This window comes from Lissotriton vulgaris, chromosome 11 (assembly GCF_964263255.1).
Source record: "Lissotriton vulgaris chromosome 11, aLisVul1.2, whole genome shotgun sequence".
Taxonomy (NCBI): Eukaryota; Metazoa; Chordata; class Amphibia; order Caudata; family Salamandridae; genus Lissotriton; species Lissotriton vulgaris.
Genome location: NC_141699.1, coordinates 866,319,095 through 866,345,493, shown reverse-complemented (window position 1 = coordinate 866,345,493; position 26,399 = coordinate 866,319,095). Strand labels below are relative to the sequence as shown.

The following is a 26,399-nucleotide window of genomic DNA, read 5'->3' as shown; positions in this document are numbered from 1 at the left end:
CGCCTCCACGGGTCTCAGCTTTGCAGGGACTGTGGATCGGGCTGTTGGATGTCTGGGAATCCGGTTCTTGTCAGGCTCTGGGCTCGGGCTCCGGCGGGAGGCGGCGGCAAAGCAAGTCGTCGATCGCTGGATGGTGCCTGCTTGTGCAGGGTGGTCACTCCTTGACCACAAGGGAGACTCTTCAGTCGTCTTCTTCCAAAGTAGAGTGATGAAGGTCCAGAAATTCGTTTCAGAGTTTGTCAGGATAATCTAAAGCAAACTTTTGGATGCCGAGACCCCCCGTCAACATTTTGAGGCGTAAGGACCCCCTCCTGACAAAAATTTCTAAACCTGTATGCAGGGCTACTAGAATTATGAGGCAAGTGAGGACCAATTTACGCGACAGGCTTGACTAAATTGTGTGGGAAGAAAATGTAAGTGATGTTATGTGATGCCGTGTACTTTGGGATAGCATTGCTTCATTATTTTGACATTTTTTTACACACAGTAACATTGAGTAAATATTTCACCCCATCAGTACCCGTTTATAACAAAAAACAGCGTTTAACATCAGAAAGATTTCTAGTCAACCTTTGAGAAGGGCCTTCCACTCCGCAGGAATACATGCTGCCTCATTAGAATCTCACCTGGCCCTGGCAAGGAGAGGCAAGGGTCCCTTAAGAACCTGGTGGTTTTGTGCAGAGTTAAGCAGTTTACCCATGCAGCTTTCCTCTCACCCCCTCACTTCCGTACCCTCTCTCCTCTCCTAAGCCCGGATCCTTCTCTCACTTTGCAGGCCATTATCTTTCACCCCTTTTTACAACATCTGAACTCTCCCCATTCAACCTCTCACTTTAACAATGCACCTCATGGAGGAGCTACGCGGGCATCCAAGATGGTCGCGTGAGCAGAGAGCTCCCGAGACCCGCGCCGCCCTTCTTTATCTATCCTGCAATTATCCTGATCACTTCGACGGGCTTTTGAAGTGCTACTCTCACTGATGCTGACGATCCTTTTTTGGTCGAAATCGGACCTCGGGGACCATTTTTCTGTTGTCTTCAACTCTCTGGCCTGCCCACGGACGCAACCGGGGTCTCGGCTGCCTACTATGGCCGAGCTGTAATGCAACAACAACGGCTGCCTGGCATCTGGCCCACCGGTAGTGTACCACTTTCACTTTCGGTTTCCGGCCTCATTGTCTCTGTCTCCTCCTACTCTGTCTTCGCCTGCTGCCCTCACAGTGCACACTTTCCATCCTTGGGCTGGCAAGGAGGCCTGCGGTATTCCCTCTTCGGACTGCACTTCGGAGTTTCTGGACTTTTTTCCGTCCCACTGCCCCTTTTGAGTTCTCGGCCGCCACTAACTGCAACATGGCGACAAAACCCGAGGTCGAAAAACGCAGGAAGACTGTAACCCGGGGGGGGGTCGATCCAGTCCAATATGATCGAACGCTACACCCAGCCGAGAGGCTCCCCCGGTGTCACCAGCGTGGGCGCTGAAGGACCTCAAACGGACATGTCGTCTTCCTCTGAAGTATCGCTCCAAGACCTATTGGCTGCCATCTCTGGACTTAAGGCCGATATGAGTCAGCAATACGAAGCCATCGTGTCCAAGATAGACACAGTGGCTGTGGATGTTACTCTTATTCGAACCGATCTAGCCAAAACGAACGAGAGAGTGAAGGCACTAGACCTGAAGGCATCGAGCCTGGTGACTGACATGGCGGAGGCGCAGTCTGAGATTGGGAATCTGCGCTCCTCGCATGATCTGCTGCTTAAACGTATGGAGGACTACGACAACAGGGCCAGGCGGAACAACATACGCCTAGTTGGAGTGCCGGAAAGTGATGGTGCTGCCTCGATCGACTTATTGGTCGAAGAACTTATCGTTGCTAAACTTGCTCCGGTTGGACTCAGTAAGTTCTTTGCCGTAGAGCGCGCCTATCGTTTCCCAGGAGGACAAGTGAAACCAGGAGGCCCGCCGAGGCCTATCATTGCAAGGCTATTTCACTATCGAGAAAGAGACGCTATCCTGCAGGCCGCCCGTAAACACGGCCCGTTGAAATATGACAATAACTCTATCTCCATCTATCCTGATTTCACTCCCCAAGTGCAACGACAACGGTCTGGGTTTCTCGGAGTGAAGCGTCGCCTGAGGGACCGGGGACTGAAGTATGCCATGTTGTTTCCAGCCCGACTGCGGATTGAGTTCAGAGAACGTGCCTACTTTTTTGATCAGCCGGAGCGTGCTGCCGACTGGTTGGACTCGTTGCCGACGGATGACTCTGAGAGCGGTGGCCCTGGCGGTGCGGAAGGTGGTGCAACGGCCCAGGAGTAATATGGGTCCGAATTGAGACTACGTACTGTACAGAGTAACTTAACTGTGTGTTCTATGTGTATGCCCGTGGCGGTGCGGGAACGGGTGATTTCTCCCTTCCTCCTCGGGGGGTTCTTTGTGTAGATCAGACAGGGCGACAGGCACACTGCAGTTGGGGGTGGATTTTTAGTCAGCAGGGGTGCAGGGAGGGGGGTGTTGTAACAGGTTTCTGTTTGGGGGCTGGTTCCTGGGGACTTGGTTGTGTTTCGTTTTGTTTGTTGTGTTTCATTTTTCATGGTATTTCACTGATTGCAATTATTCCGAACTTGGGGTTGTGGAGGGGGGTTGGGGGATTGCCTTTGCCGCGATGGGGGGGGGGGTGAAATGCGGGTTCTTTCTTGGAACGTCAACGGGTTGAGTGACAGGATAAAGCGGGGCATTGTGTTACAATTTTTGAGGCGCCATGCCCCTGATGTTGTGTTCCTTCAGGAAACCCACTTAATCGGTAATGCTTGTAAGGCCCTCGACCGCCGGGGTTACCGCCTGGTCGCACATGCTGGTTTCACCTCTGGGTCCCGGGGAGTGGGTATCATGGTGAAGTCCTCCCTAGCTCTTGCTATTGACGAAGTTATACTTGACGACCGCGGGCGGTATGCTGCTGTCTGAGAGGTGGGAGGGCAAACAAATTGTGCTGGTTGTTGTTTATATTCCCCCGGGACTGCAGGCTACCACCTATGCCGATCTTGGCAGGACTCTTCTTGGCCTTCCTGATGGATTGTTAATCATGGGCGGGGACTTCAACTCTGTTATGACTGGTGAATGTGATCGGCTTCCCCCTAGAGTCCTGCTGCCATCCCAGATGTGGCTCAATGAGATGGCTGATATTTTTGGCCTGGTGGATATTTGGCGCTCACTACACCCTTCACTCCTGCAGTATACTTTTCACTCTGGTGCGCATGGCAGCCTCTCTCGTATAGATTCTTTTTTTATGTTAGCTTCCACTCTGTCCACTGTCCGGGAGGTACGACATCTTCCCCGGGGTATCTCTGACCATTCCCCCTTGATGATTAAGATTTCGGTGGGTGGTCTACTTGGTAACAGGATCCCCCCGGTCCCTTCCCGGCATTTCCGAAGCCCCCGGCTCCGCTCAGATTTGGTGAAAGCAATTGATTGTTACTTTGATGAGAATGTGGGCTCGGTCACCTCCCCCTCTGTTCTTTGGGAGGCCTTCAAGACGGTTATCAGGGGTTCCGCTCTATCACTCATTGCTGCTGAGCGTAGGGTAAAGAGGGAGGCTGTTCTGGCCCTTGAAACTGAGATCACTGCGCTTGAAAGTGAGCTGGGTGGGGATGACACGCCTGCATTGTTGCACACTCTGGAACTAAAACAAGCCGACTACAAAGCTTGTGTCACTGATGCTGCTAAGTTGATGCGAGCGAATCAACTAGGCCGACTGTATGATGTGGGTGACAAAGCTAGCAAGCTCCTGGCATGGCTGGATAAGGCTGAACGAGCGAGTCGTGTTGTGCCTGTCATTGTTCTCGAATCCGGTGAGAGTGTCTCCGACCCTGGTGAAATTGTTGATTGCTTTGTGGATCACTTCCGGAAGGTTTATACGCCGGTTAGTGATCGGGATGAGGCTGATTCCAGGCTGCTACTGCGAGATATAGCCCTGCCTACTGTTTCGGAGGAAGATGGTCTTGTCCTGGAGGCCCCCTTTACCGTCGATGAGATTGCCCTTGCTATCCGATCTTTGCGCTCGGGAAAGGCGATGGGCCCAAATGGGTTGCCCATCGAACTTTACAAGCTTTGTCCGGACAAAATGGCCACCCATCTGCGTAACATGTTTCTCGAGGCGGTTGAGGCTGGAAGCCTCCCCCTCGAGCAGCGCCTAGCTACCATAGTGGTCATTTATAAGGATGGCAAGCCTTGTGACCGCTGCACCTCCTACCGCCCCATCTCTCTGCTGAACGCGGAACCCAAAATCCTGGCCAAGGTTCTGGCCAATCGGTTGCTGAAGGTGATTTGTGACTTGATCCATCCGGATCAATCCGGTTTCATCCCGCATAGGAACACGGCCCTTAACCTACGTAGGCTCCACAGTGTTCTCGCGAGGGCTCCAATTCTCGCCGAGCCGGCAGTGGTCGCCTCCTTGGACGCCACTATGGCTTTCGACACTATCGAATGGCCTTATCTCTGGGCGGCTCTCGCTAAGTTTGGCTTTGGTCCTAACTTCATCGCATGGGTCAGGCTCCTTTACGAACGACCATTGGCTCAGGTTGTGGTAAATGGTATATGCTCTGACCCCTTCCCATTAGGCCGCGGCACTCGTCAGGGCTGTCCGCTCTCCCCGCTTCTATTCGCATTGGCGCTTGAGCCCCTTGCTGCGTGGCTTCGGTGGGAACCCTCTATTAAGGGGATCCGATGGTCTCCAGATCTTGAGGATCGTGTCTCCTTGTACGCTGATGACATCCTTCTCTATCTTACTTCCCCTCAAAAGTCGCTTAACGTCCTCTTCGATGTTCTTACGTCCTTTGGTAAGAACTCGGGATTAGTCATCAACTGGACCAAGTCCTGTGTTTACGTAATAGCCGGGGAGTTGCCACCTCTGCCTCGCAGGTTCTCCATATTGGTAGCGACTGACGGCTTCAAATATTTGGGGATCTATGTCTCTACGGTCTCTTCGGTCCGCTATGAGCGGAACTTGTATGCTCCGCTCCGCAGACTCAAGCAGGACGTGCGACGGTGGCGTGAATTGCCCCTATCCCCATTGGGCCGAGCGGCACTCTTCAAAATGATGTCGCTCCCCCGATTTCTTTACGCCCTGCAGAATTTTTTCGATCCTGTCCCTGCTCGCTACTTCCGTGAGGTTGAGAGTTTACAGCGACAACTGATTTGGGATGGTCGTGCCCGTATTGCCTTGTCCAAGCTCACCCTCTCATGGTACGATGGTGGTATTGCTTTGCCGGATATTAGACACTACTACTGGGCCTCGCACCTGAGCGCTATCAACCATGCGACGTACTCTTCGGAACCTGCCCCCGCCTTTGCTTTGGATAAACTATTACTGCCCGGTGGCAACTTTAATAGGGCTCTATACTCAAAGTCACCCTTTCGACTCCTTACAGGCCCGACGAAGTGTGCAGTGCGGGCATGGAGAGATGCTACTGTGGCCACGGGCTGGGGTGGTAAGCTGACGCGTATGACGCCACTGTATGACTCGGATCGGTTGGGTAATCTGTGGAAGACGAAAGGATTTGAGAAATGGGACATGATTGGGATCAGTAAGGTGGAGGATCTGTGGGCACGGGGCGCTGTGAAATCCTTCGAGGTATTGAAACTGGAATACCGGCTAGATGATAGGGAGCACTTCCGGTATATGCAGGTTCGACATGCCTTGTCCTCAGTCTTTCCCTCTGGTACCGATATCCCGCAGTCCTCCCCTTTGGAGGATCGTGTTTTAGACGGCCATGTCCCCGATAGCACTATTTCCTTAATATATAAAAAGCTTGTCAATAACAGGGCTGACCAACTTGAGAAACTTCGTGCTTCCTGGACGGCTGACGGGCTCGAACTCGACGACGAGGACTGGCAGTCAGCTGTATCCTCCCCTAAGGAGGTGGCTATCCCGGCTCGGCTTCGTTTTGTCCAGCTGAAGATCCTCCACCGTGTGTATCTGACCGGAATGCGTCTGGTACGAATGGGTTTGGTTTCGGATGGACGGTGCAGGCGTGGATGTGGTATGGATGGTACCTTCCTTCATGTTCTGTGGGAATGCCCAATGATTGCGGCCTTTTGGTCTAGAGTACATGATGTTATGGGTCGTGTCAACGGGATCCCCCTCCTTCCCGAAGCACGACGTTGCCTGCTCAATGTGTGGGAACCTTCGGATTGCAATGCTGCCCAGACACTTTGGGTTACTTTGGGCAACATGGTCGCTAAGAGAGATATAGCGCAGCTCTGGGGCTCCTCTAGATTACCATTGCTCAGTGCCTGGAAAGAGAACATGGACTGGTGCATGTTCCGAGAAAAAACTGTATATGAGGCACGGGGGCGTCCCAAGAAATGGTCCAGGGTCTGGGCTCAGTGGAATTCGTACCGCGGAGACATTTGCCCCCCTCCACTTGACTATGAGGTTCCTCTCCCCTCTTCTCCATGATTGACGTTCCGTTTCCAATTTCCAGCATGGCCTTTGCTTTCTCCCTCGCGCTCGCCCCCCCCTCGCCATATGCGTTCCTTTATTTATTAGCATTCTTTCCCCCCCTCCCCCCCCTCCTGCGACCCTTGCCAGTATGATACCATGTGTTTGTGTGTTGTTCTTTTCGACAAAATCATAAAATTAAACCTTTTTTCATCCTATTTGATATGGGGCTATGTTCCATTTAACAATGTAGACTCAAGAGATTGCTTTAACAACGTACTGTCTCCAAATTTCCTTTTCAACCATCCGTTTATGTCATAGCGGCCAGCCCCGTGGGGTTGTAGGCAGACGCTGTGTATTGTGCATTTATAAATAAAGGTTTTAAAAAAAAACAAAAAAAAAAACAATGCACCTCATCTCTATATAGCACCTTTCTGACAAGCATTTCATTTTTTTATAGCGCTACTCATAGTTTACTCACACTCAGTTCTGTGATCTGCATGGTTACACGTTCTTTGTAGCAGGCACATTAACCCTATGCACACTTTGTGGGTGAAAAGTGTGCCCATGTGAGTGCACGGTGAGCAATGCAACAGTGCGAGAGTAGGGTAAGAGAAGTGACTGCAGGGTGAATGAGGTGGCATATGAATTTGGGTGCGGATGCAAGTTCAGAATGGGGCGAACTAATATATGATTACTGATGGGCTTGTTTGAGTGAGTTGCTTATTGAGCAGTGAGGGGGTCAGGTGAGTGAAGTGTCACATGAGTGCAGGATGAATAGTGTACTCGTGTGACTGCAGGGTGAGGTATAGGGTTAACAGCGCAAGTGCATTGTGAGTGCAGAGTGATCACTGTGAGTGCAGGATGAGCAGGTGATCGTGTGAGTGCATGGTGATCAGTGTGAGTGCATGGTGATCAGTGTGAGTGCACGGTGGGCGTGAAAGTGAAGGGCGAGAATGAGGAGTGAGTAGTCTGAATGCAGGGTGTATTTCCATACACTTGAAGTAACTCAGCATGTTCTTGACGGATGTGTAGGGTTTAAGATCTAAGTTAAACTACTGCGGCATTAATCGGGGATCGAGGGTGGAGGAAATAAATGATCCCTGACTGACAAAGGCTAAAAAGACAGAAAAGTCACATAACTAATGCATAGATACTTTTGTATTTAAAAGTCTATTTAGTGTCAAGAGGAGATCTTTGCAGGCTCTTTAAACAAAACAGGCAGGCATTTTTCTTTTGGCAAACTCTACATCATATTCCTTTTCATTAAATACATTTTCACACTACAGCAGTAATTGTAAATTACAAATGTAAGGGAACAGGCACAGTGGGTGCCCAGGGGGTACTGAAACCAGGAAAAAACTAAGCCTCTATAATCAGTTTACAAAGGCATGTAAATATGCAAATGGTCTTTAACCACATCGCTGCTGTGGTTATTTTTCCCCTGTGCTGGAAATTGCCATTTTGCTGGTGTCATGACGAGCTGTGAAAACTCGGGTGTGTAGGAGATGACTCCAGACACTGCCCAGCCCTGCCCACAGCTCGTGTTACACTGCAGCAGCAGTCGGGCTGAGAGACACGACGAGGGAGGAGGGGGGCTGAAGCCCTCGGGCCTGGGAAGAAGTAGGACTGTGAAGGCGTGACACCCTTTGCATCGCATCCCGACACCCCTGGGGGTCGCCCCCCACAGTTCGAAGACTTCTGATTTAAAATCTCTAGACTCAGCTCCTACCGATATACCAATCTTAGGGGCTGGATTACCTGCTAGGTCCCTCCTATGGGTGGGACCAGGGAAGGGGGTGGTTAGACCCCTTTCCCTTTGTCCAGTTTCTCGCCAGAGCTGGGTCTGGAGTGCCCCAGCACCAGTTTGAACTGGCCTATGCATGGGACACCTTGTGTGCCCCAGGCAGTGTCTCAATCCTTTCAGCCCTCCCTGTCCCAATACACAAAGTCCTGTCTGTGGTGGTGCTAGCACCTCCCAAGGCAGGAAACCTATTGTCCAAGCCTCCCTCGCTGGAAGGACTCCCAGCAGCAGGAGGTCAGACTTGTGTCTGTGGCAGCAGCATCCATTTTGTGATGCTGAGGCTCTGGTCAACTTTAACCGGGAATAGTAGGAACAACATGTGTTCTCGCTCTAGAAGGGTGGAATGCTACCCCCGTCGCCAGAACTGGCAAGGGGGTAGTATTCCAATTCATATGACACCTTACACGACATGTTTTGATAAAGCCAAACCAAAGATAGCTTTAACTGCGAGGTTCATAATGCACTTAAGAGTATATGGTATGGCAATATCCTAGAACAGTTATAAGGACATGGTTCCGAAAGCTGCAGACAGGCTCAGCTCATGCTAGAGCACCTTCTCACATAAAACCAAGCACTCTGCCTCCAGGATTGTTAAGGCCTGCCATAGGAGTGACTTATAGGTGTATATGTGTCTATATATAAGGTTAGATATAGGTATACTGTATCTAAGCAAGGGGTGATTACACCACCTTGCCCCAGCTGAGTGATCAGCCAGTTGTCAATTTGGATGGCGAGCCAGTGGTAGCATAATACATGCTGCAGCCCCTGGTAGGCCTTGGGTGCACCTTTGCCCTGGGTACCTATAGTACACTGTACAGGGGCTCATAAGGTGACCAGTATCCAATTGGAGATGTACCTAAAGTACATGGAGCCCATTTTTTTTCAGAAAGAGCAGATAGCCTGGAGCCCTGATTAGCAGGATCCCAGGCCAACTACGTCGAAAACCAGCTAAACACTAGGCAAAAGATCTGGGGTAACCATAGTCTGGTATCCACCTTCCTACACGGAGCTCTTTAAACAAGAGTCAATTTTCAGAGAAGACAGCTGTGTTGGCAGGAAGAACAAGCATTTACAATGCAATAGGTCTCGTAGCATTAAAGTTTGAGTTATTGGCATTGTGTATGACAATGCGTTGCATACAATTTTTAGCAAACTTTGAATTGGTGAGCAGTGAGAGTGCGTGCAAGAGTATGCTGTTTTTGAAAGCAGTGTGGTAGAGAGTGCAGGAATTTGGGTGACCTGAGCAATGAGGATGATGCACCTCACACACGGGGCTGACGCAGTTATTATTCACACAGCTCTGATGGTGCACCTTAGGCACGGGCTAATAGCTGTTATTATTCACACAGCTCTGAAGATGCACCTTAGGTACGGGCTCACAGCTGTTATTATTCACACAGCTCTGATGATGCACCTCACGCACGGGGCTGACGCAGTTATTATTTACACAGCTCTGATGCACCTTAGGCACAGGCTCACAGCTGTTATTATTCACACAGCTCTGATGATGCACCTCCGGCACAGGCTCACAGCTGTTATTCACACAGCTCTGATGATGCACCTCACGCACGTGGCTGACGCAGGTATTATTCACACAGCTCTAATGATGCACCTTAGGCACGGGCTCACAGCTGTTACAGTGCTTCCTTCTTTTTATTGGGGGCAACCTGGCTGGATAAATGCAGCAAAGTTTCTCAATGTAAAGACTTTGCTGCCTCAGCTGCATGTTTACTTCATTTCACTGTCTCAGAAATGTCCCTTTAAGTAGTTAAAAGGCTACCTAAACAAGAGCAAAGAAAATACACCTTAAAAAAAAAAAATGAAGCCCGCTTACCGCTGGTGCTGTGGTGCGCGTGACGAGAACTACCGTGGGGCGGGACTTCCGTTTCCTGCTGGAAGCTCGCGCCCACGGAGTGGCTGGTCAGGAGAGGACCTGTCGGGAGAGGAGCAATGGTGACGCGGGGCTCCCATGCCAGAGGGAGAGCCCCGCGGTGGCGGCTGAAGTCCGGAGTTTCGCCGATGAGGTGAGTGGATCTTAGTTGTAGTGGGGGGGGGTTGGCAGGGGAGGGGGGCTGTCTGTGTGTGTGTGTGTGTGTGTGCGCGCGCACTCTTGTGTGTGCGGCGGGGGGGTGGTGTGTGTCTCTGTATGTGTGCGTGTATGTGCGCTACTGTGTGTTTGCGTGCGTGTATGTCTCTGCGCGTGTGTGTGTGTACGTCTCTGTGTTGGTGTGGGTGTGACTAGCCTGCCGGAATCGGAGCGCGTGGTTGTGCGTGCCACCCGTTTCAGTCACCTTAAAACGATTCCAGTTACTTTTTGGGATGTCACAGTTCTTACTAGCAATGTTCAATCTTCCAACAGTGTTAAATGCCCCTCAAACCACTTTACTGGGCCTCAGGCACTGTTTCTTCTTTTAGGGGGTAACAAGAGGCTCCAAACAAGCCCTCCCTAGCTTGCAGGCAAGACCTAAGGCGAGGACGCGTTGTCCGTGAGGCCTGAACACCACTGTGCGCCTCGTACGCCGATCGGGGCACAAACCTACCGAGTCTCACGCATCCCGCGTGAGAAGCGTACTCGGGAGCGTACTTGGGAGATGGTACGATTCGAAGTGAGTGTACGAGTCGTACCAGGCAGGTGCGACTCGTAGGGCGGTGCGCTTACAGTGCCCGCGCCGCCTGGCGTACGCTCAGTGACCCAGGGCGCAGGCGAGGCAGAGAGGTGTGGGAGTCGTGATGGGGGTGAGACTCGCACAATGCACACTTCAGGACTTCAGGGGGCACAAAGGGCGGTGCGAGCCGTATGCTTAGCGGTGACTCGCACCGTGGCGGCAAACACGCTCGTGTGCGTGTGTGCAGCGGGGGTGGTGGTGTGTTTCTCTGTATGCGTGCGCTCGTGTGTATGCATGCGTGTATGTGCGCTAGTGTGTGTTTGCGTGTGTGTATGTCTCTGCGTGTGTGCTGTGTGCGCGCGCGTCTCTGTTGGTGTGGGTGTGACTAGCCTGGCGGAATCGGAGCGCGTGGTTGTGCGCGCCACCCGCTCTGATCCGATTCTGGCAGATGCGCGCAACCAGGTCTTGTCTCCTCGAAAGCTGCGTCGGTCACAATAGTTCTCTGGCGAGACTGCGCTTTCGCGCGGTTAACGCCACAAGACCTAAAAAGGATAGAGTCTGCCCTGCGCTGATTTGATGGTGGTGCAGGGTCCTGATTGGATAGACTATTGCTTCTTTATTCCCAAGCTCTTATTGGAAATGTAATTTCTTGTTATTCAAATCTTTTATGTTAAAGGCTGCTGGAAATAAAAAGTGAAGAGAGCCCAGCCTAGTCCTTGCCTCGGTTTCCTTAATAGAATTGAAACTTTCAGTTTTGATAGGAAATTTTTCATTACATAAGACAAATCAATATGCTAATTCCTTATACTGCACGATAGTCGTAAAGAATGCTCTTTTCCTTTGTAAAGGTTTGCATTGGTTTGGGACCCATAGCTAGGATGGGGATTGAAAATTGTACTCTGCTGAGAATAATAGTTATTTTATTAAGCATGTGCATAATTGGTTTTTCCTTATTTCAGACTGAAACCCTTAGATGTTGAATTTATGAAGGCCATCCACAGCAAAGTTAACATTGTTCCCGTGATAGCGAAAGCAGACACCTTAACACTGAAGGAACGCGAGAGGTTGAAGAGGCGGGTAGGTTTACTGATGTACTTTATTTACCTTGATAAGGGATCCAGCTCAAAGTAGAGGATTTCTTGCACTCCTTCAACCACATTTGAGAACAAAGTAGGTCATTGTGTTTTGTCTTTTACGTGGGTTGTTTCGCTCTGTTTCTCAGAAGCTTTTTGAAAGTAGTATTGTCGTCACTGTTGCAAATCCATAACTTTGGACCACAGTATAAGTTTATTAGATTCTTGGTTACATGTGTCTTTAAAGTTTCGGTTGGCACCCTATAATTAGTGGCATCATTAAAAAAAAAAGCTTGTTTTTGGTTTATTGTATTACTTTGAAAAAGCATATCATACATTTAAAGTGCTGGGAACCACCATTATTCCCCCCTTTCCCCTTAGTGGCCTCTGCAAAATTCTCTATTGGAGGAGCAATTGAGTGGATATTTATCATAATCATACAGTCTTAACCCCTTAAGTGCTGCCTCGGTGCGTTGGCCGACGGCAGCACTACCTCCCCAGTGCTGCGCACGACCATTGGCCGTCCATTCAGCACTAGTTCCAATGGACAGCGCAGCACTGGGGAGGGATGTTTAATAGCATCTATGAGGTTAAGTTCTAAACCTATGGTCACTTTTCAAACAAATGCAGCTGAAAAATGCTGAATGGAACAGAAGGTATGTATGCCCAAAGTAGTACTGATCCCTTTTAGCAGGTGCAGGCATCAAATTTTTCCTTGTCACTCAAGCAAGACTCTTTAAATATCATTGTGGAGTGTGATTCGCCATCTTCCTTTGAACAATTTTTAATTTTAACAGGTCAGTTATCAAAGTAAAAGGGATCTTACTCTCCATTTAGATCCAAACAATAAAACATATTAACCTAGCCCTTGAGTTTCCCTTTAGAAGTCACCACACCACACTTCTGCCTTCAAATTGTCCTCTCACTGTGGGGTTTATCATAGCCTCTTAATTGTGCTGTGGGATTTGAGTATTGTTTGATGGTACTTGTAAGCAAATGCCTTCTTTTGTATGATCGTCATTAACTTTTTGGACTGAAGCTGCTTTTTTTTCGACTGAGTGCACTGAGGCCTGCTAACCAGACCTCAGTGCCTCTGCCCTTACCCTTAAACTGATATGGCAAATTGGCTTTTACCTAATTGACTAGGCAAGCTTACCTTTTAGTCCCTTGTAATTGGTACCCAATGAATATGTTAAGAGGGTCTCCCATGTACTGCAGCACTGGTTGTGACACTCTGGGTGGGACACAAATAAAGCCATTTGCAGGCTTGAAGGGCAGTTTAACAACTGGACCGACTTTGCCATTTAAAGCAATGGCAAAGCCAGACTTGTGCCCACCCCTAATTCCTGAAATATGTGTAAGTTTCCCATATCAAGTCCTAAGGCAGGATGCGACATATACCACAGGCAGAACATGTAACTTTACATGTTATGGATTTGAAAACTCAGAACTGACGTGTTTTACCCGATTGGCGAGTGCAGGGCAGGGCCGGACAGGGAACCAAAACCGGCCTTGGCTAAGTGCTCGCCGGCCCCCTCTCCCCACTCTGGGTGGGTGCCAAAACCGGCCCCCACCCGTGCGGCGCACCTGCTGATTGCCCGGTGCCCTCTATAGCCATTCCGGGCCTGGTGCAGAGTACATGCTGAGACATCAGTTGTGCTCTGGAGCTGTGCAAACAAAGTGGATCATCCAAGGTGTCAAGCCACTTGTTACATTAAGTCTGACTTCATTCTCAGGTCAAAATAGATGTATTAAGTTGCAATGCGCAACTTAAGCAAAATTTTAACTTTGTTACCGTCAGTCTCCTGTGTCCATACCAGCTGCACACAGGGACCTGTAACCGACACAGCTTTTTCGCTCTACTGGGGAGACGTGCTAACAGCTCCCTGGAAAGGATACAGTAGGGAGCCTGCTCTGAAAGGTGGTGTCTGCTCCTTCCTGCAGGAGCTCACACAGGTGTTGGCCCAAAAGACGAGCTTTGAAGGAGGAGCAGCCTTTGAGAGAAAATGAGCAATGCTTGGGAGAGGAGCTGCTCCATTTTTCAGATAGATAGGCTGGCACCTGGAATAGGAGCGGGGAAACTGGTTGCCAAACCAGTTTTCCTGGGGCGTGTAGCGCCCTTGGTAGCCACACCTCTGGGTTGTGTTAGTGAGCTCCTTACACTGCGAAAGGGATCCAGCCATTTTGGAAGTGGGCAGAATGGTGCATTCTGGGATGCCCAGATGCCACACTTGCAAGGAAGTGGTCATCAAGTGGGAGGTAACCTGGTAGCACATTGGCTACCAACTCCATCCTGCCCTAAGGGCATTTTCTGATCATAAGTAGGGGAGCTCTGGCACCCCGAATTCAGTTTTCCACTGGACTGGAAGAAGGATCGAAGCACTTACCTGCTGCACCGTGGAACCAGCAAAGAGGCTACACCGGCGTGGACTGCACCTGTTGAACCGCGTGGTTAGCAAAGGAGAGGGACTGCGCCTGCTGTGTCCAGCTCGAAAAGTCATCTCCAGAGCCCAGCAAAGCCAAGAGACTACAAGGATCATCAATCTGGCCTCCTGTTCACAGCACACGGACACAACCACTGAGAAGACTGCTGGGGCCATTTGGTAGCCCAAAGTCCTCAATCAGCCCCCCAACTGGGGCCTTGCATCACCAGAGACCAGGACCCAAAGCACATAGTTGTATCGAAGTTTACTGAGCCCGGGAGTGTCCTCTGAGTGCAGCAGGGACACCCAGAGGGCGAGTTATCCACACAGGAAGGATTGGCCTGTAACTGTGATACTTGACGACCAGTAGTCCAGTGATGATTGGACTTCTGCCATTAGAGGACTTCGAGGGATGTTGACCGTGCATCCAGGAACGCCTCACCAGCTTAGTGGACGGATGAGTAGTCTGAGCAGCACCCCCGTCTACCGCTTTGGATCCATAGCATTCTTTGAGCATCTGCAATATCCTTCCTTCATCTCTTGCATCATGAATACTTTCATAGTAAAGCTTTGCAACGGATAAAAAAAAGTGCCTGGAACTGACTGAAAACTGCTTAACATACTGAGGTAATGGTCTCTGAAGACCTTGCTGGTCGCCCTGACTGACTCCCTGCTAGTTAGTTGCGTAAAGTGACTCGAAGTGACTGCTTTCCTTGGTGAAAAGGTTTCTAAGTGCCAAATTTATTGAATTTGCCAGTGCTTGTTTGCGATTGAGTGAAATAACCTTATTTACTGTACCTAGTAAATCCTATATTTTAGGAAACCTCCAGTGGGTCTTTTTCATATTTTTCTAAAGTAGTGTCGGATTTCTTTGGTTTCTTGTCAATTTATTTTTCAATTGTTAATGCTTTATACTTGTTCCTTTGTGTAAGACTTGCCGCTGAGAGCCACAGCTACCGAGGGTTGAGCCGAAGGTTTGAGAAAAGAAACCTAAGGGTCTAAAAGGGGTTGATAAGTGTATTACAAAGTGAGGTTGCTTAACGACACCATATAATACACACCCTTTCCACACAATACTCTTATGTGTGGTACCTCTGCATGACTCAGTAAAGGCTGCCCAATGCTTGTCCTCCTGCACACACCTGACTGCAAGATGGCCTTCACAGTTGTAGCCCTTTTTTTGGATTGTTTGCGTCTAGCCTCACTCTGGCTGCCTCAGTCACTGGGCCTGAACCAGTGATTCAGTTGTAAGTTAGCTGCAATCACTGTTGCCATCTGTGAGGTCCAGACTAATCCCTTCCTACTTGTTGGGCTGGAAGAAATGAAACAATATTGCATGTATACTGCAGTGCCCCAGCACACTTGTTTGCTTTCGCTGTCTTACTCTTAAGTCTATCCTCTCAGTAGTAGGTCCCCTTCCACCTCTCATACTTGGGAGCTAAGCCCCATTTAATATAATTTTCAACAATCTGCACTCTGCATGGATTCTCACTGTGGTGCATAGCATATGGCAGAAAAGAAGGGCCTTTAGGCTTCGTGGCACGCTGCCTTTGTGCACTTGTAAGATATTCTCTCAAAGGCAAGCAGTCTATACCTAGTCTTTCCCCAATCAAGTTCAGGCCACTACTCTAGCCATGCCTACTCAGTGGCAGGTCAGAAACCCTCCTAGATCTCCCAAGAAAGCAAAGATCTTAGTGGGCAGCTGGCCATGACCCCAAAGTTTATCTTTTTAATAAACATCTAAAACTTATCAATAGTTTTCTTTTATTTCCAGAGCGATCAGCCTAACGTTTTCTGTCAAACGTGCCTCCCTCTTTAATTTGTCTCTCTAGTTTTGCTTGTCACATGGTGTATGGTGTGGATCATAGTTTTCAGCAGTGGTCCCACGATCAGTTTTGTCATCTGTTCCCAGTCAAGATCTGTTGAGTTTGAGTTCACTGAAGAAGCATTCACTCAATGTTTTGCTCTACAAGGTGATACCTACATTGATAAGAAGAGATGAGAAGTCTGGTACCAGATCAACCTGGTCATATTGTTTCCAGCTAGAAAGATAGAGACATATGTTATATTTAGCGTGAAAGGTAAGGGGACTGTTGGGGCCAAAGTCATCTACAAGGATTTAAGCTGTGCCCCCATCTCCTTGTACATTTCTCATTGTTTTTGTGCCTATTACCCTAATGAGCTTGATAATTGTTTGCCCTCTGAGATTTCTTCCATTTATTCAACTGAGACCTCATGCTAAGCTCTGATATAAGGGTGACAATCAGAGTTAATCCCCTTTTTGTGATGTCATACTGTCCTTTGTACCTCAGCTATGCAAGGCTGTCAGTGGAAGTAGTGTATTTTGTACTCTGGTACACAGCTTTGTTTTTACCTCTACCCATGTGAGTGAATTTTCCACTTGCTCCTGCTGTGTAAAATTCTACCCAGTCCTCACAATAACGGTTGTTTGTATGTTTGAGACCTGTGTGCTGTAGATACAAAGGCTTTGCATACTCTCGCCAGCTAGTGTTGGGTCTAGATATTTGCAACTTGTTTTTCTTCAAAGAAGTATTTCACAGTCACAAGGTAAGGTGACCCCTCCTTTCGGTGTTAGTGCGCATGGGCATTGACTCCATCGTTAAATTACTTTCTTTCCGCCATCGGGTTCGGACATGGTTTGCGGCGCTCCAGTTCAAAACCTTCCTTTGGGTTCCCTTCGGTGCACAGTCCACTGTACCCTCTACGGTATTGTTATCATACACGTTTCACTATTCTCCGTGTATCGAATCAATCCGAAAACTCCATCTTCTGTTGAAGACATCGTGGGCGGCCTGTCCCTAGCCACATCGGTTGACTTCTCCATGTAATTTCTGGAGCGGAATGGCATATGTGCGTAGCCGCATGACACCACCTTCTGGAGCACAGAGGTACTGCTGAAAAGTTTTGACACCAGTCTGACACCTGGGGAATATTCAAAAGATGTGGAATCTGCAGCATGATAGTCTCAACCAGAAGGAGCATTAGTGAAGGAAGGTAAATAACTTGTTAACAATTGCCATTCCTGCCTTGAGTTTTGAAGAAAGTTTTGTTTGTTCTGGATTGGGCCGCGAGGGTGTGGTACCCAGCTCTTTTTAGCCTGACCATTTGCTCTCTAATCGGATATGCTATTAAACTGCTTGCACCTTTTCGAGGAAAAAGCTAAAATCTACTTTACTGTTTCGAAGACAGTAGGGCCACCACATGCTTTCTGGGTTTGCTAACCTCTGCCAAGTAGTTCCTTCATCAGTTCAGAAATTTCAGAGGCTACTCCAGGAGACTGGCACATAAGCAACAACTGCTTTCTGAACTACTACATCACTCCTACCAGTCCTTTTGATACTGTGGACATGGTGTATAGCAGGCAATGTGCAAGCAAGCAGGGGCATCTGTCCTCCCTGCCACCTAGAAGATGACTTAAAAGAAGACCCCAAACTACTGTTCTGGAACTACTGAAAGTTTCTACTCCCACAAGAATGGATGAGGATAAGAGAGCACTTGCCCCCATGAGACGGAACAATCGGGGAAAGTAAGTACACACAAACTGTTGACAATAGTCCACCTGTGCTTATTGATGCCATGCATACCACCTTGAAAATACTGGACATCATCTTCGCCCTTTAAGCAAGCATTGAGGTCTGAAAATCAAGGTGTGAAACAGGGAATTACAGTAAATACTTAGGGCAAACTACAAGCAACCTTTGAACTAGGCCCTTAACCCCTTCGCCGCGCTACAAATTCCGCCGCGGTGCGAGGGGTGGGGGCTGAGCGTTGCGCTCAGGTACCCAGGACGGCTCCCGGCGTCATGAGTCCCAGTAGGCATGTGCTCATGACGGCCAGGAGCTGTCCAAACTCCGCCCACTGATAAATTCTCCCGCACAGGCGGGGAATTGACCGTGCGTGGGCGGAGCGGCAACATTCGGACGGCTCTGGCCGTCATGAGCACACGCCTACTGTGACTCATGATGGCCGGGAGCTGCCCTGAACATGAATATGGTTAAACCATGTCTGCACTTTCTAACCTGTTGAAGGCTTATTTTAAATCCTTAGGACCTAACCGCGCAATTTAGAAGATAATGTTCTAACTTTTAAATTAGCCAGCCTGTTGAACAAGGAAAAATACTTGTAGCCGAAAAGGCTGTTGGTTGGCACACTAGTCAAGTCAAGTTAAAATTTGTATAGCGCACTACTCACCCAGAGGGTCTCAAGGCGCTTGAGGGAGGGGGGATGCGTTACTTATCGAATATCCAAGTTTTGAGTTGTTTTCTGAAGGAGAGGTGGTTCTGTGTAAGGCGGAGGTGGGTGGGGAGAGAATTCCAGGTTTTGGCCGCTAAGTAGGAGAATGATCTTCCCCCCCATGGTGGGTCTTTGGATGCGTGGAATTGCGGCGAGGGCTTGATTGGACGATCGTAGTTGGCGGGTGGGGGTGTAAAAGGTCAGGCGCGTGTTGAGGTATTTGGGTCCTAGGTCGTAGAGGGCTTTGTGTGCGTGGGTGAGGAGACGGAACGTTATTCTCTTGTTGACGGGGAGCCAGTGGAGGTCTCTCAGGTGACCGGAAATGTGAGCTTGGCGGGGAATGTCAAGAATGAGTCTGGCTGAGGCGTTCTGGATGCGTTGGAGTTTGTTCTGTAATTTGGCTGTGGTTCCGGCGTAGAGGGTGTTTCCGTAGTCCAGTCAGCTTGTGACCAGTGCATGGGTGACCGTCTTTCTTGTTTCCGTGGGGATCCAACAGAAGATTTTTTTGAGCATACGTAGGATGTTGAAGCATGATGATGAGATGGCGTTGACTTGTATGGTCATCAAGAGGGAGGAGTCCAGGATGAAGCCCAGGTTACGTGCGTGGTCCGTTGGTTTGGGTGCGTTGCCCAAGGCCGGTGGCCACCAAGAGTCGTCCCAAGGGGAGGGGGATGATCCTAAGATGAGGACTTCCATTTTGTCCGAGTTCAGTTTTAAACGGCTGTTCTTCATCCATTCGGCTACTTCTTTCATCCCTTCGTGTAGGTTGGTTTTGGCGGTGTTTGGGTCTTTGGTGAGGGAGAGGATCAGCTGGGTGTCATCTGCGTAGGAGATGATGTTGAGGTTGTGTTGGCGCGCGATGGATGCTAGGGGACTCATGTATACATTGAAGAGGGTGGGACTGAGTGATGATCCTTGTGGTACGCCGCAAATGACTTCAGTGGCTTCCGATTGGAAAGGGGGAAGGCGGACTCTCTGGATTCTTCCGGCGAGGAACGAGATGATCCAGTCCAAGGCTTTTCCTTGTATTCCGACGTTGCTGAGGCGTTGTATAAGGGTGCTATGACAGACTGTGTCGAAGGCTGCGGAGAGGTCCAGTAGGATGAGGGCAGCTGTTTCTCCGTTGTCCAGTAGAGTTCGAATGTCGTCTGTTGCTGCGATGAGGGCGGTCTCGGTGCTGTGTTTGGCTCGGAAGCCGGACTGTGATGGGTCGAGGGAGCCGTTGGATTCGAGGAAGGCGGCGAGTTGACTGTTGACGGTTTTCTCAATGACTTTGGCAGGGAATGGGAGGAGCGAAATGGGGTGGTAGTTTTTTTAGTTCGGTGGGGTCTGCTGTGGGTTTCTTCAGGAGGGTGCTGAGTTCGGCATGTTTCCAGCTTTCCGGGAAGGTAGCGGAGTTGAGGGAGCAGTTGATAACATCACGGAGATGGGGTGCGATAATGGAGTCAGCTTTGTTAAAAATGTGGTGGGGACATGGGTCGATTGGCGATCCGGAGTGGATGGAGTTCATCAAGCGGATGGTGTCTTCAGTGGTGATTGGGTTCCAGGCGCAAAGGTTGTTGGGGGGTGTTTGGATCGGAGGTGGGTGGAGTGGACTGGTCGCCAAAGCTGTTATGTATGTCAGCGATTTTGTTGTGGAAGAACGAGGCTGGAGAGTCGCAGAGGTCTTGAGAGGGAGTGATGTCGTTGGTGCCGGCGGTGGGGTTGGTAAATTCTTTGACGATGTTGAATAGTTCCTTGCTGTTGTGGGCGTTGTTGTCGAGTCGGTCCTTGAATGCGGATTTCTTGGCGGATCAGCTGGTGGTGTTTGCGGGTGGCGTTCTTGAAGGTGGCCAAGTTGTCCGTGGTTGGGTTTTTTCGCCAGGTTTTCTCGAGGGTGGGACAGATCTTCTTGGATTTCTTAAAGTCGTCATTGAACCAGGGGGCTTTTTTGCTACCTTGCTTGATTTGATAGTTTTTCAAGGTTGCTAATTCGTTAGCGCTATGGGTGATCCATTGTGTGAGGTTGCTGGCTGCTTGATTTGGGTCCAATGATTTGGCAGGAGGGTTTTGGTAAAGCGATGTGAAGAGCTGGTCGGTGGTAATTTTGTTCCAGTTTCTGCGGGGGATTGGTTGTGGGTGGTTGTGGGTTGTGGTCTGTTTGTAATTGAAGTGAACGCAGCTGTGGTCCGTCCAATGGAGTTCTGTGGAGTGATTGAAGGAGACGCGCTTGCTGGAGGAGAAGATTGGGTCGAGCGTGTGCCCGGCGTAGTGGGTGGGGGTGTCTGCAAGTTGTTTGAGTCTTAGATTGGCGAGGTTGTCCAGAAGGGAGGTGGTGTTGCTGTTGTTGTTCTTTTCCAGGTGGAAGTTGAGGTCTTCTAGTAGAATGTAGTCCTCGGAGGGGAGGGCGTGTGGGCTGATGAAGTCGGGGATGTCTTTGCTGAATTGTGTGCGGGGTCCCGGGGGTCTGTAAATGAGGGTACCTCTGAGTGTGGTCTTAGGGTCGGTGTGGATCTGGAAGTGAAGGTGTTCGGCGGTTGCGAGGTTGTCGTCGGAACTGGTCGTGATGCGGATGGTGTTCTTATGGACGATGGCGATGCCTCCTCCTGTTTGGTTGATGCGGTCCTTTCGGATGATCTTGTAGTCATCCGGGATGGCTATGGCGATGTTAGGCGCTGATGAAGCGTTCATCCAGGTTTCTGTAAGAAAGGCGACGTCCGGCGTTGTGGTGTCTAGTAGGTTCCATAGTTCAGTGGCGTGTTTGTGGACCGATCGGGTATTGAGCAGGATACACTTCAGGTGGTTAGTGTCGGAGCTCTGCTTGGAGTTAGTGGGTTTGGCGAGGGTCCTGATGCAGTCGTACTTGCAGGAGTGGCAGGTGAAGGGTCCATAGGTGTGTCCTGGGGCGGCTTGGTAGCAGTCTGGGAGACGGCCGGAGTTGAGTGCTGAGAGGGTAGCGGTGTCGTACGTAATGCGGGTGGAGATTTTGCGGGCCAGGGGGTCTGGCGTTGGGCACGGTCCAGGCGCGGACGGGCGTAGACAGGCTTACCTTTGGCGCGCATGGGGCGCGACCGCTGCGCGTCTGTTGCTATGACATATGTAGATAGTATAGGGGGGCGGTGCGAGGGAGGAGCAGCTGGGAGGCGGGAGCTGGGTGGAGAGACGGGCTATGAGGCACAACATCACCAAAATGGCAGCAAAAACATAAGTGAAACAAGGCGAGGTTGGGGCACAGTCTGTGATGTCGCTAAGATATGGGCAGAGGCACCGGCACAATCGGGCACAAATGATTTATCAAGCAATGCAAGCAGTGCAATAATCAATCAATCAATCATAACATTTGTATAGCGCACTACTCACCTGGAAGGGTCTCAAGGCGCTTGGGGGGGGGGTCTGCTCCTGCTCGAACAGCCAGGTCTTGAGTTGTCTCCTGAAGGCGAGATGGTCCTGGGTCAGCCGAAGGTGGATGGGGAGGGAGTTCCATGTCTTGGCCGCCAGGTAGGAGAAGGACCTGCTCCGGCGGTTGCTCTTCGGATGCGTGGTACGGCGGCGAGGGCGAGGCTCGTGGACCGTAGCCGGCGGGTGGGCCTGTAGAAGGTCAGGCGGTTGTTGAGGTACTTGGGGCCCAGGTCATGTAGAGACTTGTGTGCGTGGGTGAGGAGTCTGAACGTGATCCTCTTGTTGACAGGGAGCCAGTGTTGGTCCCTCAGGTGGCCGGAGATGTGGCTGCGTTTGGGGATGTCCAGGATGAGTCGGGCGGAGGCGTTCTGGATGCGTTGGAGTTTTTTCTGTAGCTTGGCTGTGGTTCCGGCGTAGAGGGTGTTTCCGTAGTCCAATCGGCTGGTGACAAGGGCCTGGGTGACCGTCTTCCTGGTTTCCGTTGGGATCCATCGGAAGATCTTGCGAAGCATGCGTAGGGTGTGAAAGCATGATGAGGAGACGGCGTTGACTTGTCTGGTCATTGAGAGGGAGGAGACCAGGATGAAGCCCAGGTTGCGTGCGTGGTCTGTTGGCTTGGGAGCGGTGCCCAGGGCTGGGGGCCACCAGGAGTCGTCCCAGGCGGAGGGCGATGGTCCCAGGATGAGGACTTCCGTCTTGTCTGAGTTCAGTTTCAGGCGGCTGTTCTTCATCCACTCGGCGACGTCTTTCATCCCTTCGTGTAGGCTGGTTCTGGCGGTGTCGGGGTCTCTGGTGAGGGAGAGGATCAGCTGGGTGTCGTCGGCGTAGGAGATGATGTTGAGGTTGTGTTGGCGTGCGATGGCGGCAAGAGGTCTGTGGTAAATATTTTACCGTACAATGTTTGATTACATTAAATTACATAAAGGATAGCTCAATCAAATGAGAGTCAGAGTCCGTGGTATCTGAGTCATACGGGCTTTAATGAAATGCTTCGAAGCATGGGACATCGGGTTCCATCACCACTAAGGTTCAGGAAGGGACATTCAACATTTTATTAGCATCACACATTATATATAGTAAAACAGTATACTTAAAGTGAATACAGTAGGCGTAACAGGTGAAAAGAGAGAGATAAGAACACATGTGCGTAACAGGAGGCGTGTAAGAAGGCGTACACATGGGCGTGCACTGGACATGTCAGAGAATCGTCACAAGAAACGTCACATGTGGGTGGATGCTTTAGGGTAGATTTGCAGAGTCAGCAGAAATTTGTTATTACAGATGCGTGCGCAACTGAGCATGACTGGGGGAGCTGGGGGCTTTGACTTTAGCACTAGTAGAGGAGACTAATGTCTGGGATGTCAGAACGACCTGTACATACAGCATATCTGATATCGTATGTTTTGAGGATGTAGTGTCTGGAGTAAAAGGTCTCTCGGGCAGAGGCCGTTCATCACTGAATGCTAGTGCGTGCATATGGATCTTCATGTAGAGTGCGGGGGCCATGGGCCTACCATGGTAACGGGAGCAGTAAATTACTTGCATGGAGACAGGAAGGCAGGGCCCTTTGCTCTGCAGCCGGGAATATGTTTACCTATTTCACTAGACTGGAATGTGTTTTCGAGGAGGCTGAGCAGATAACTTGTTGGTAAAACATCGTCTCGGCAAGCAGATCAGGCCGAGCCGGGCACCGCTCGTCTGAGCAGGAAGTAAGGCAGAGGTCAGGGATGCATACCTAAACGGCAGCTTTCAGAGGCAGAAAAGAACTTAGAGCCCCGATTAAGGGTCTGGCTTGACTGGGCCAGAAAACATGGAGGAAAACATGTGCGAGATTCAAAAGTGCACCATGTAAAGACGTTGGCACCATAGGCCTAGAAGCCTAATTAACGTGATTTTCTTGGAGAACTGTATAACTGACATGTTAACGTTGGACGCAAATGTATTTGCGTCTTTCTAGCAGGCACAGAAAAGGAATTACATGACATACATGGAACACGTGTGCATGGATGGGGTGCGAGTTGGGGACACATAGGTTTACCTAAAAATTTCTATTTCCTCATTCCCTCCTTGGCCCCTACTACACTCTTTAGGATACGTCTATTTTCATGAGACCATCTATCTGTTCATATAACATCATTTGCTCATCTTTTATCATTCGGGAACGGGAACTTGGACCTGGAATACAAGCTGTGGCGCACACGCCGCAAATCGCTGGCCCACATTGCAGACAGAGACAACAACTGAATAGGATAAGCAGTATTATTCCTAGGAATGATAGCAATTTCCATCCCCAGGCAGCCATTACTCTCCAGAGCCAACCGGACCAAGTCCAGGTGCCTGGATTCTGGTGTATCAGGTGAGTAATTTCATGAAGCCGTGTTATGGCCTTATACACGGACGGCGCGTTATTAGGAGTAAACACGCAACAACTAGATCCGATCACTCTACAACCCCGCCCCTATCGGCCAGGATGACGTCAAGGACAAGGCGATTTTGAAGAACAACAATTCTCATAGCAGATTGCTCTTCGGTCAGGTTACCCAAAGCAGAAGTAGTTTCATTCACTACCGCTTCCAGTGTTCTAGTTAATTTGCGTATCAGTTTACTGTTTTGAACAGGACCTACAAAGAAAAAGAATCCTTTATTGAAATCGGTATATTGTTCCCATGTTGTCTCAGTCTGATCGACTATTGGGGACTTGATCTCCCTTCTATGTCTTACATGCACAAGGCGTGAATTTCGATGATAATCAGGTGGGGCTAGGAAAACAGGTGGTAATAGGAACGCAATGTAACACGTCCCATCCCAATCAGGGGGCAGATGTACATAAGCGGTGTGACCACAAATGAAATCAGAATGGCGAGAGGCTTTGAACGTAGACTTTCCTTTGTCACTGAATTCGACCACAGTATTACAATCCCTGTGTCCTAGATGTACTGAACCATTCTTTCTAACACATAGTTCGCCTTTCACTGGCAAAACTGTTATAAATGGCAAGTTCGAATTAGTCTCGGACTGGACGTTCAGGATCATGAGATTGAGGGAAAAGTTACCTAATTCATACACTTCATTTTCTAGGTCGGTCCCTCTCCTTTGGGGAAGACCGTCTGCGTCTGGGAAACATGCTTTATTCATGACTGTATTCAGATTCCCCCATATCCAATTGCCTTGGGAAACTTTGGACTTACTATCTAAGGAAGACATTAAAGCAAACCATGCTCCACATGAACCATTATATGTAAATGGGTAGGGAAAGAGGGGCAGAGCTCCCTTGTATTTCTGATAAGGTGGGAGTCGGCCACATACCCAGCAATTGGTGGCATTGCTGGTCTGGTGAGTGTGGTGTAACATACGAATAAAGGCATTGTTGCTCATTGCTAGTCGATAGGATAATTCATGAGGGGGCAGGTCGCTGAAAGTGTGCTCTACAGAGTTATTAGAGGAATTATGTGCGCTTGAACCAAAAGAAGGAAAGAAATCATGTAACATGAAACTTATACATACAATCGAAATGCTCAGAATAAACATGAAAATTAACGTTATGATACATCGGCTGTGCAAACGTTTACAGTATTGTTCTCTCTTCTTGATACGCCTATCTCTCTGACTACTTGGGTCTATCTTATTCATGTCAGAAACCTGTCTAACCGCTTCACCCGAGGGGGACTTAAACAATTAAACGCTGTCTGACTTACTAGACTTCAACTTTGCTCGATATTCCTGTTGGGGCGTTTTCTCTAACAGGGGGAGTTTAGAGTCAGTGTCCGAAAGGGGGCAGTCTTTGATTTCGGTTCCTGGACACAGTCCGTAACACCGTTTAACGTGGCTCGAGTGTAACCACCCCTTGCTACCTTCTACTTTCACTGCGGTCCTCGTCGTCATCAACACCAACTTTGGCTGCTTCCACCTCGGCTCCAGAGGGCTTGTGCGGTCAAAATTTCGTACGTAGACATAATTCCCATGAACGATTTCATGCGGTTTTACTTGGGTGTTGTCCGGGAAGGCAGCCGCGACCTGTGAACGACAAGATAGTAGTGCAGACATCAAGGAAGCTAGGTAATCTGTCAGCATAGTACTGTCGACATCGGTAATTCTACGAGGCATAGGCGTTCCCCCACATATTGGGAGGTCGGCCGAAGATTACCTCATAAGGAGATAGTCCGGTTCTAGAATGAGCAACCATGCGCATATAGAAGAGGGCAACTGGCAAAGCTACCATCCAATCTACACCTTTTTCTGCACAGATCTTGGCTAATCGTGTTTTCAGAGTTTGGTTGTGGCGCTCAACGAGACCTGCTGCTTCGGGGTGTCGTACACAGTGAAATTTCCACTGGTAACCTAACAGGAGTGATACCTGTTTCATAAGCTCGGACGAGAATGGCTGTCCATTATCTGAGTACACAACACGGGGCAAGCCGTATCGCG

General features: G+C 49.6%; 1 protein-coding gene across 2 annotated transcripts in view; it reads left to right on the top strand.

Moving 5' to 3' along the window:
- The window catches only part of SEPTIN2 (septin 2), a 1,039,523-nt gene that overhangs the window by 613,029 nt on the left and 400,095 nt on the right, over positions 1–26,399 (top strand). For both annotated transcript variants that reach the window (XM_086944012.1, XM_086944013.1), the window contains exon 7: positions 11,806–11,923. In XM_086944012.1, coding sequence (XP_086800138.1) covers positions 11,806–11,923 — 118 coding nt within the window. The remainder of the gene's footprint in view (positions 1–11,805; positions 11,924–26,399) is intronic.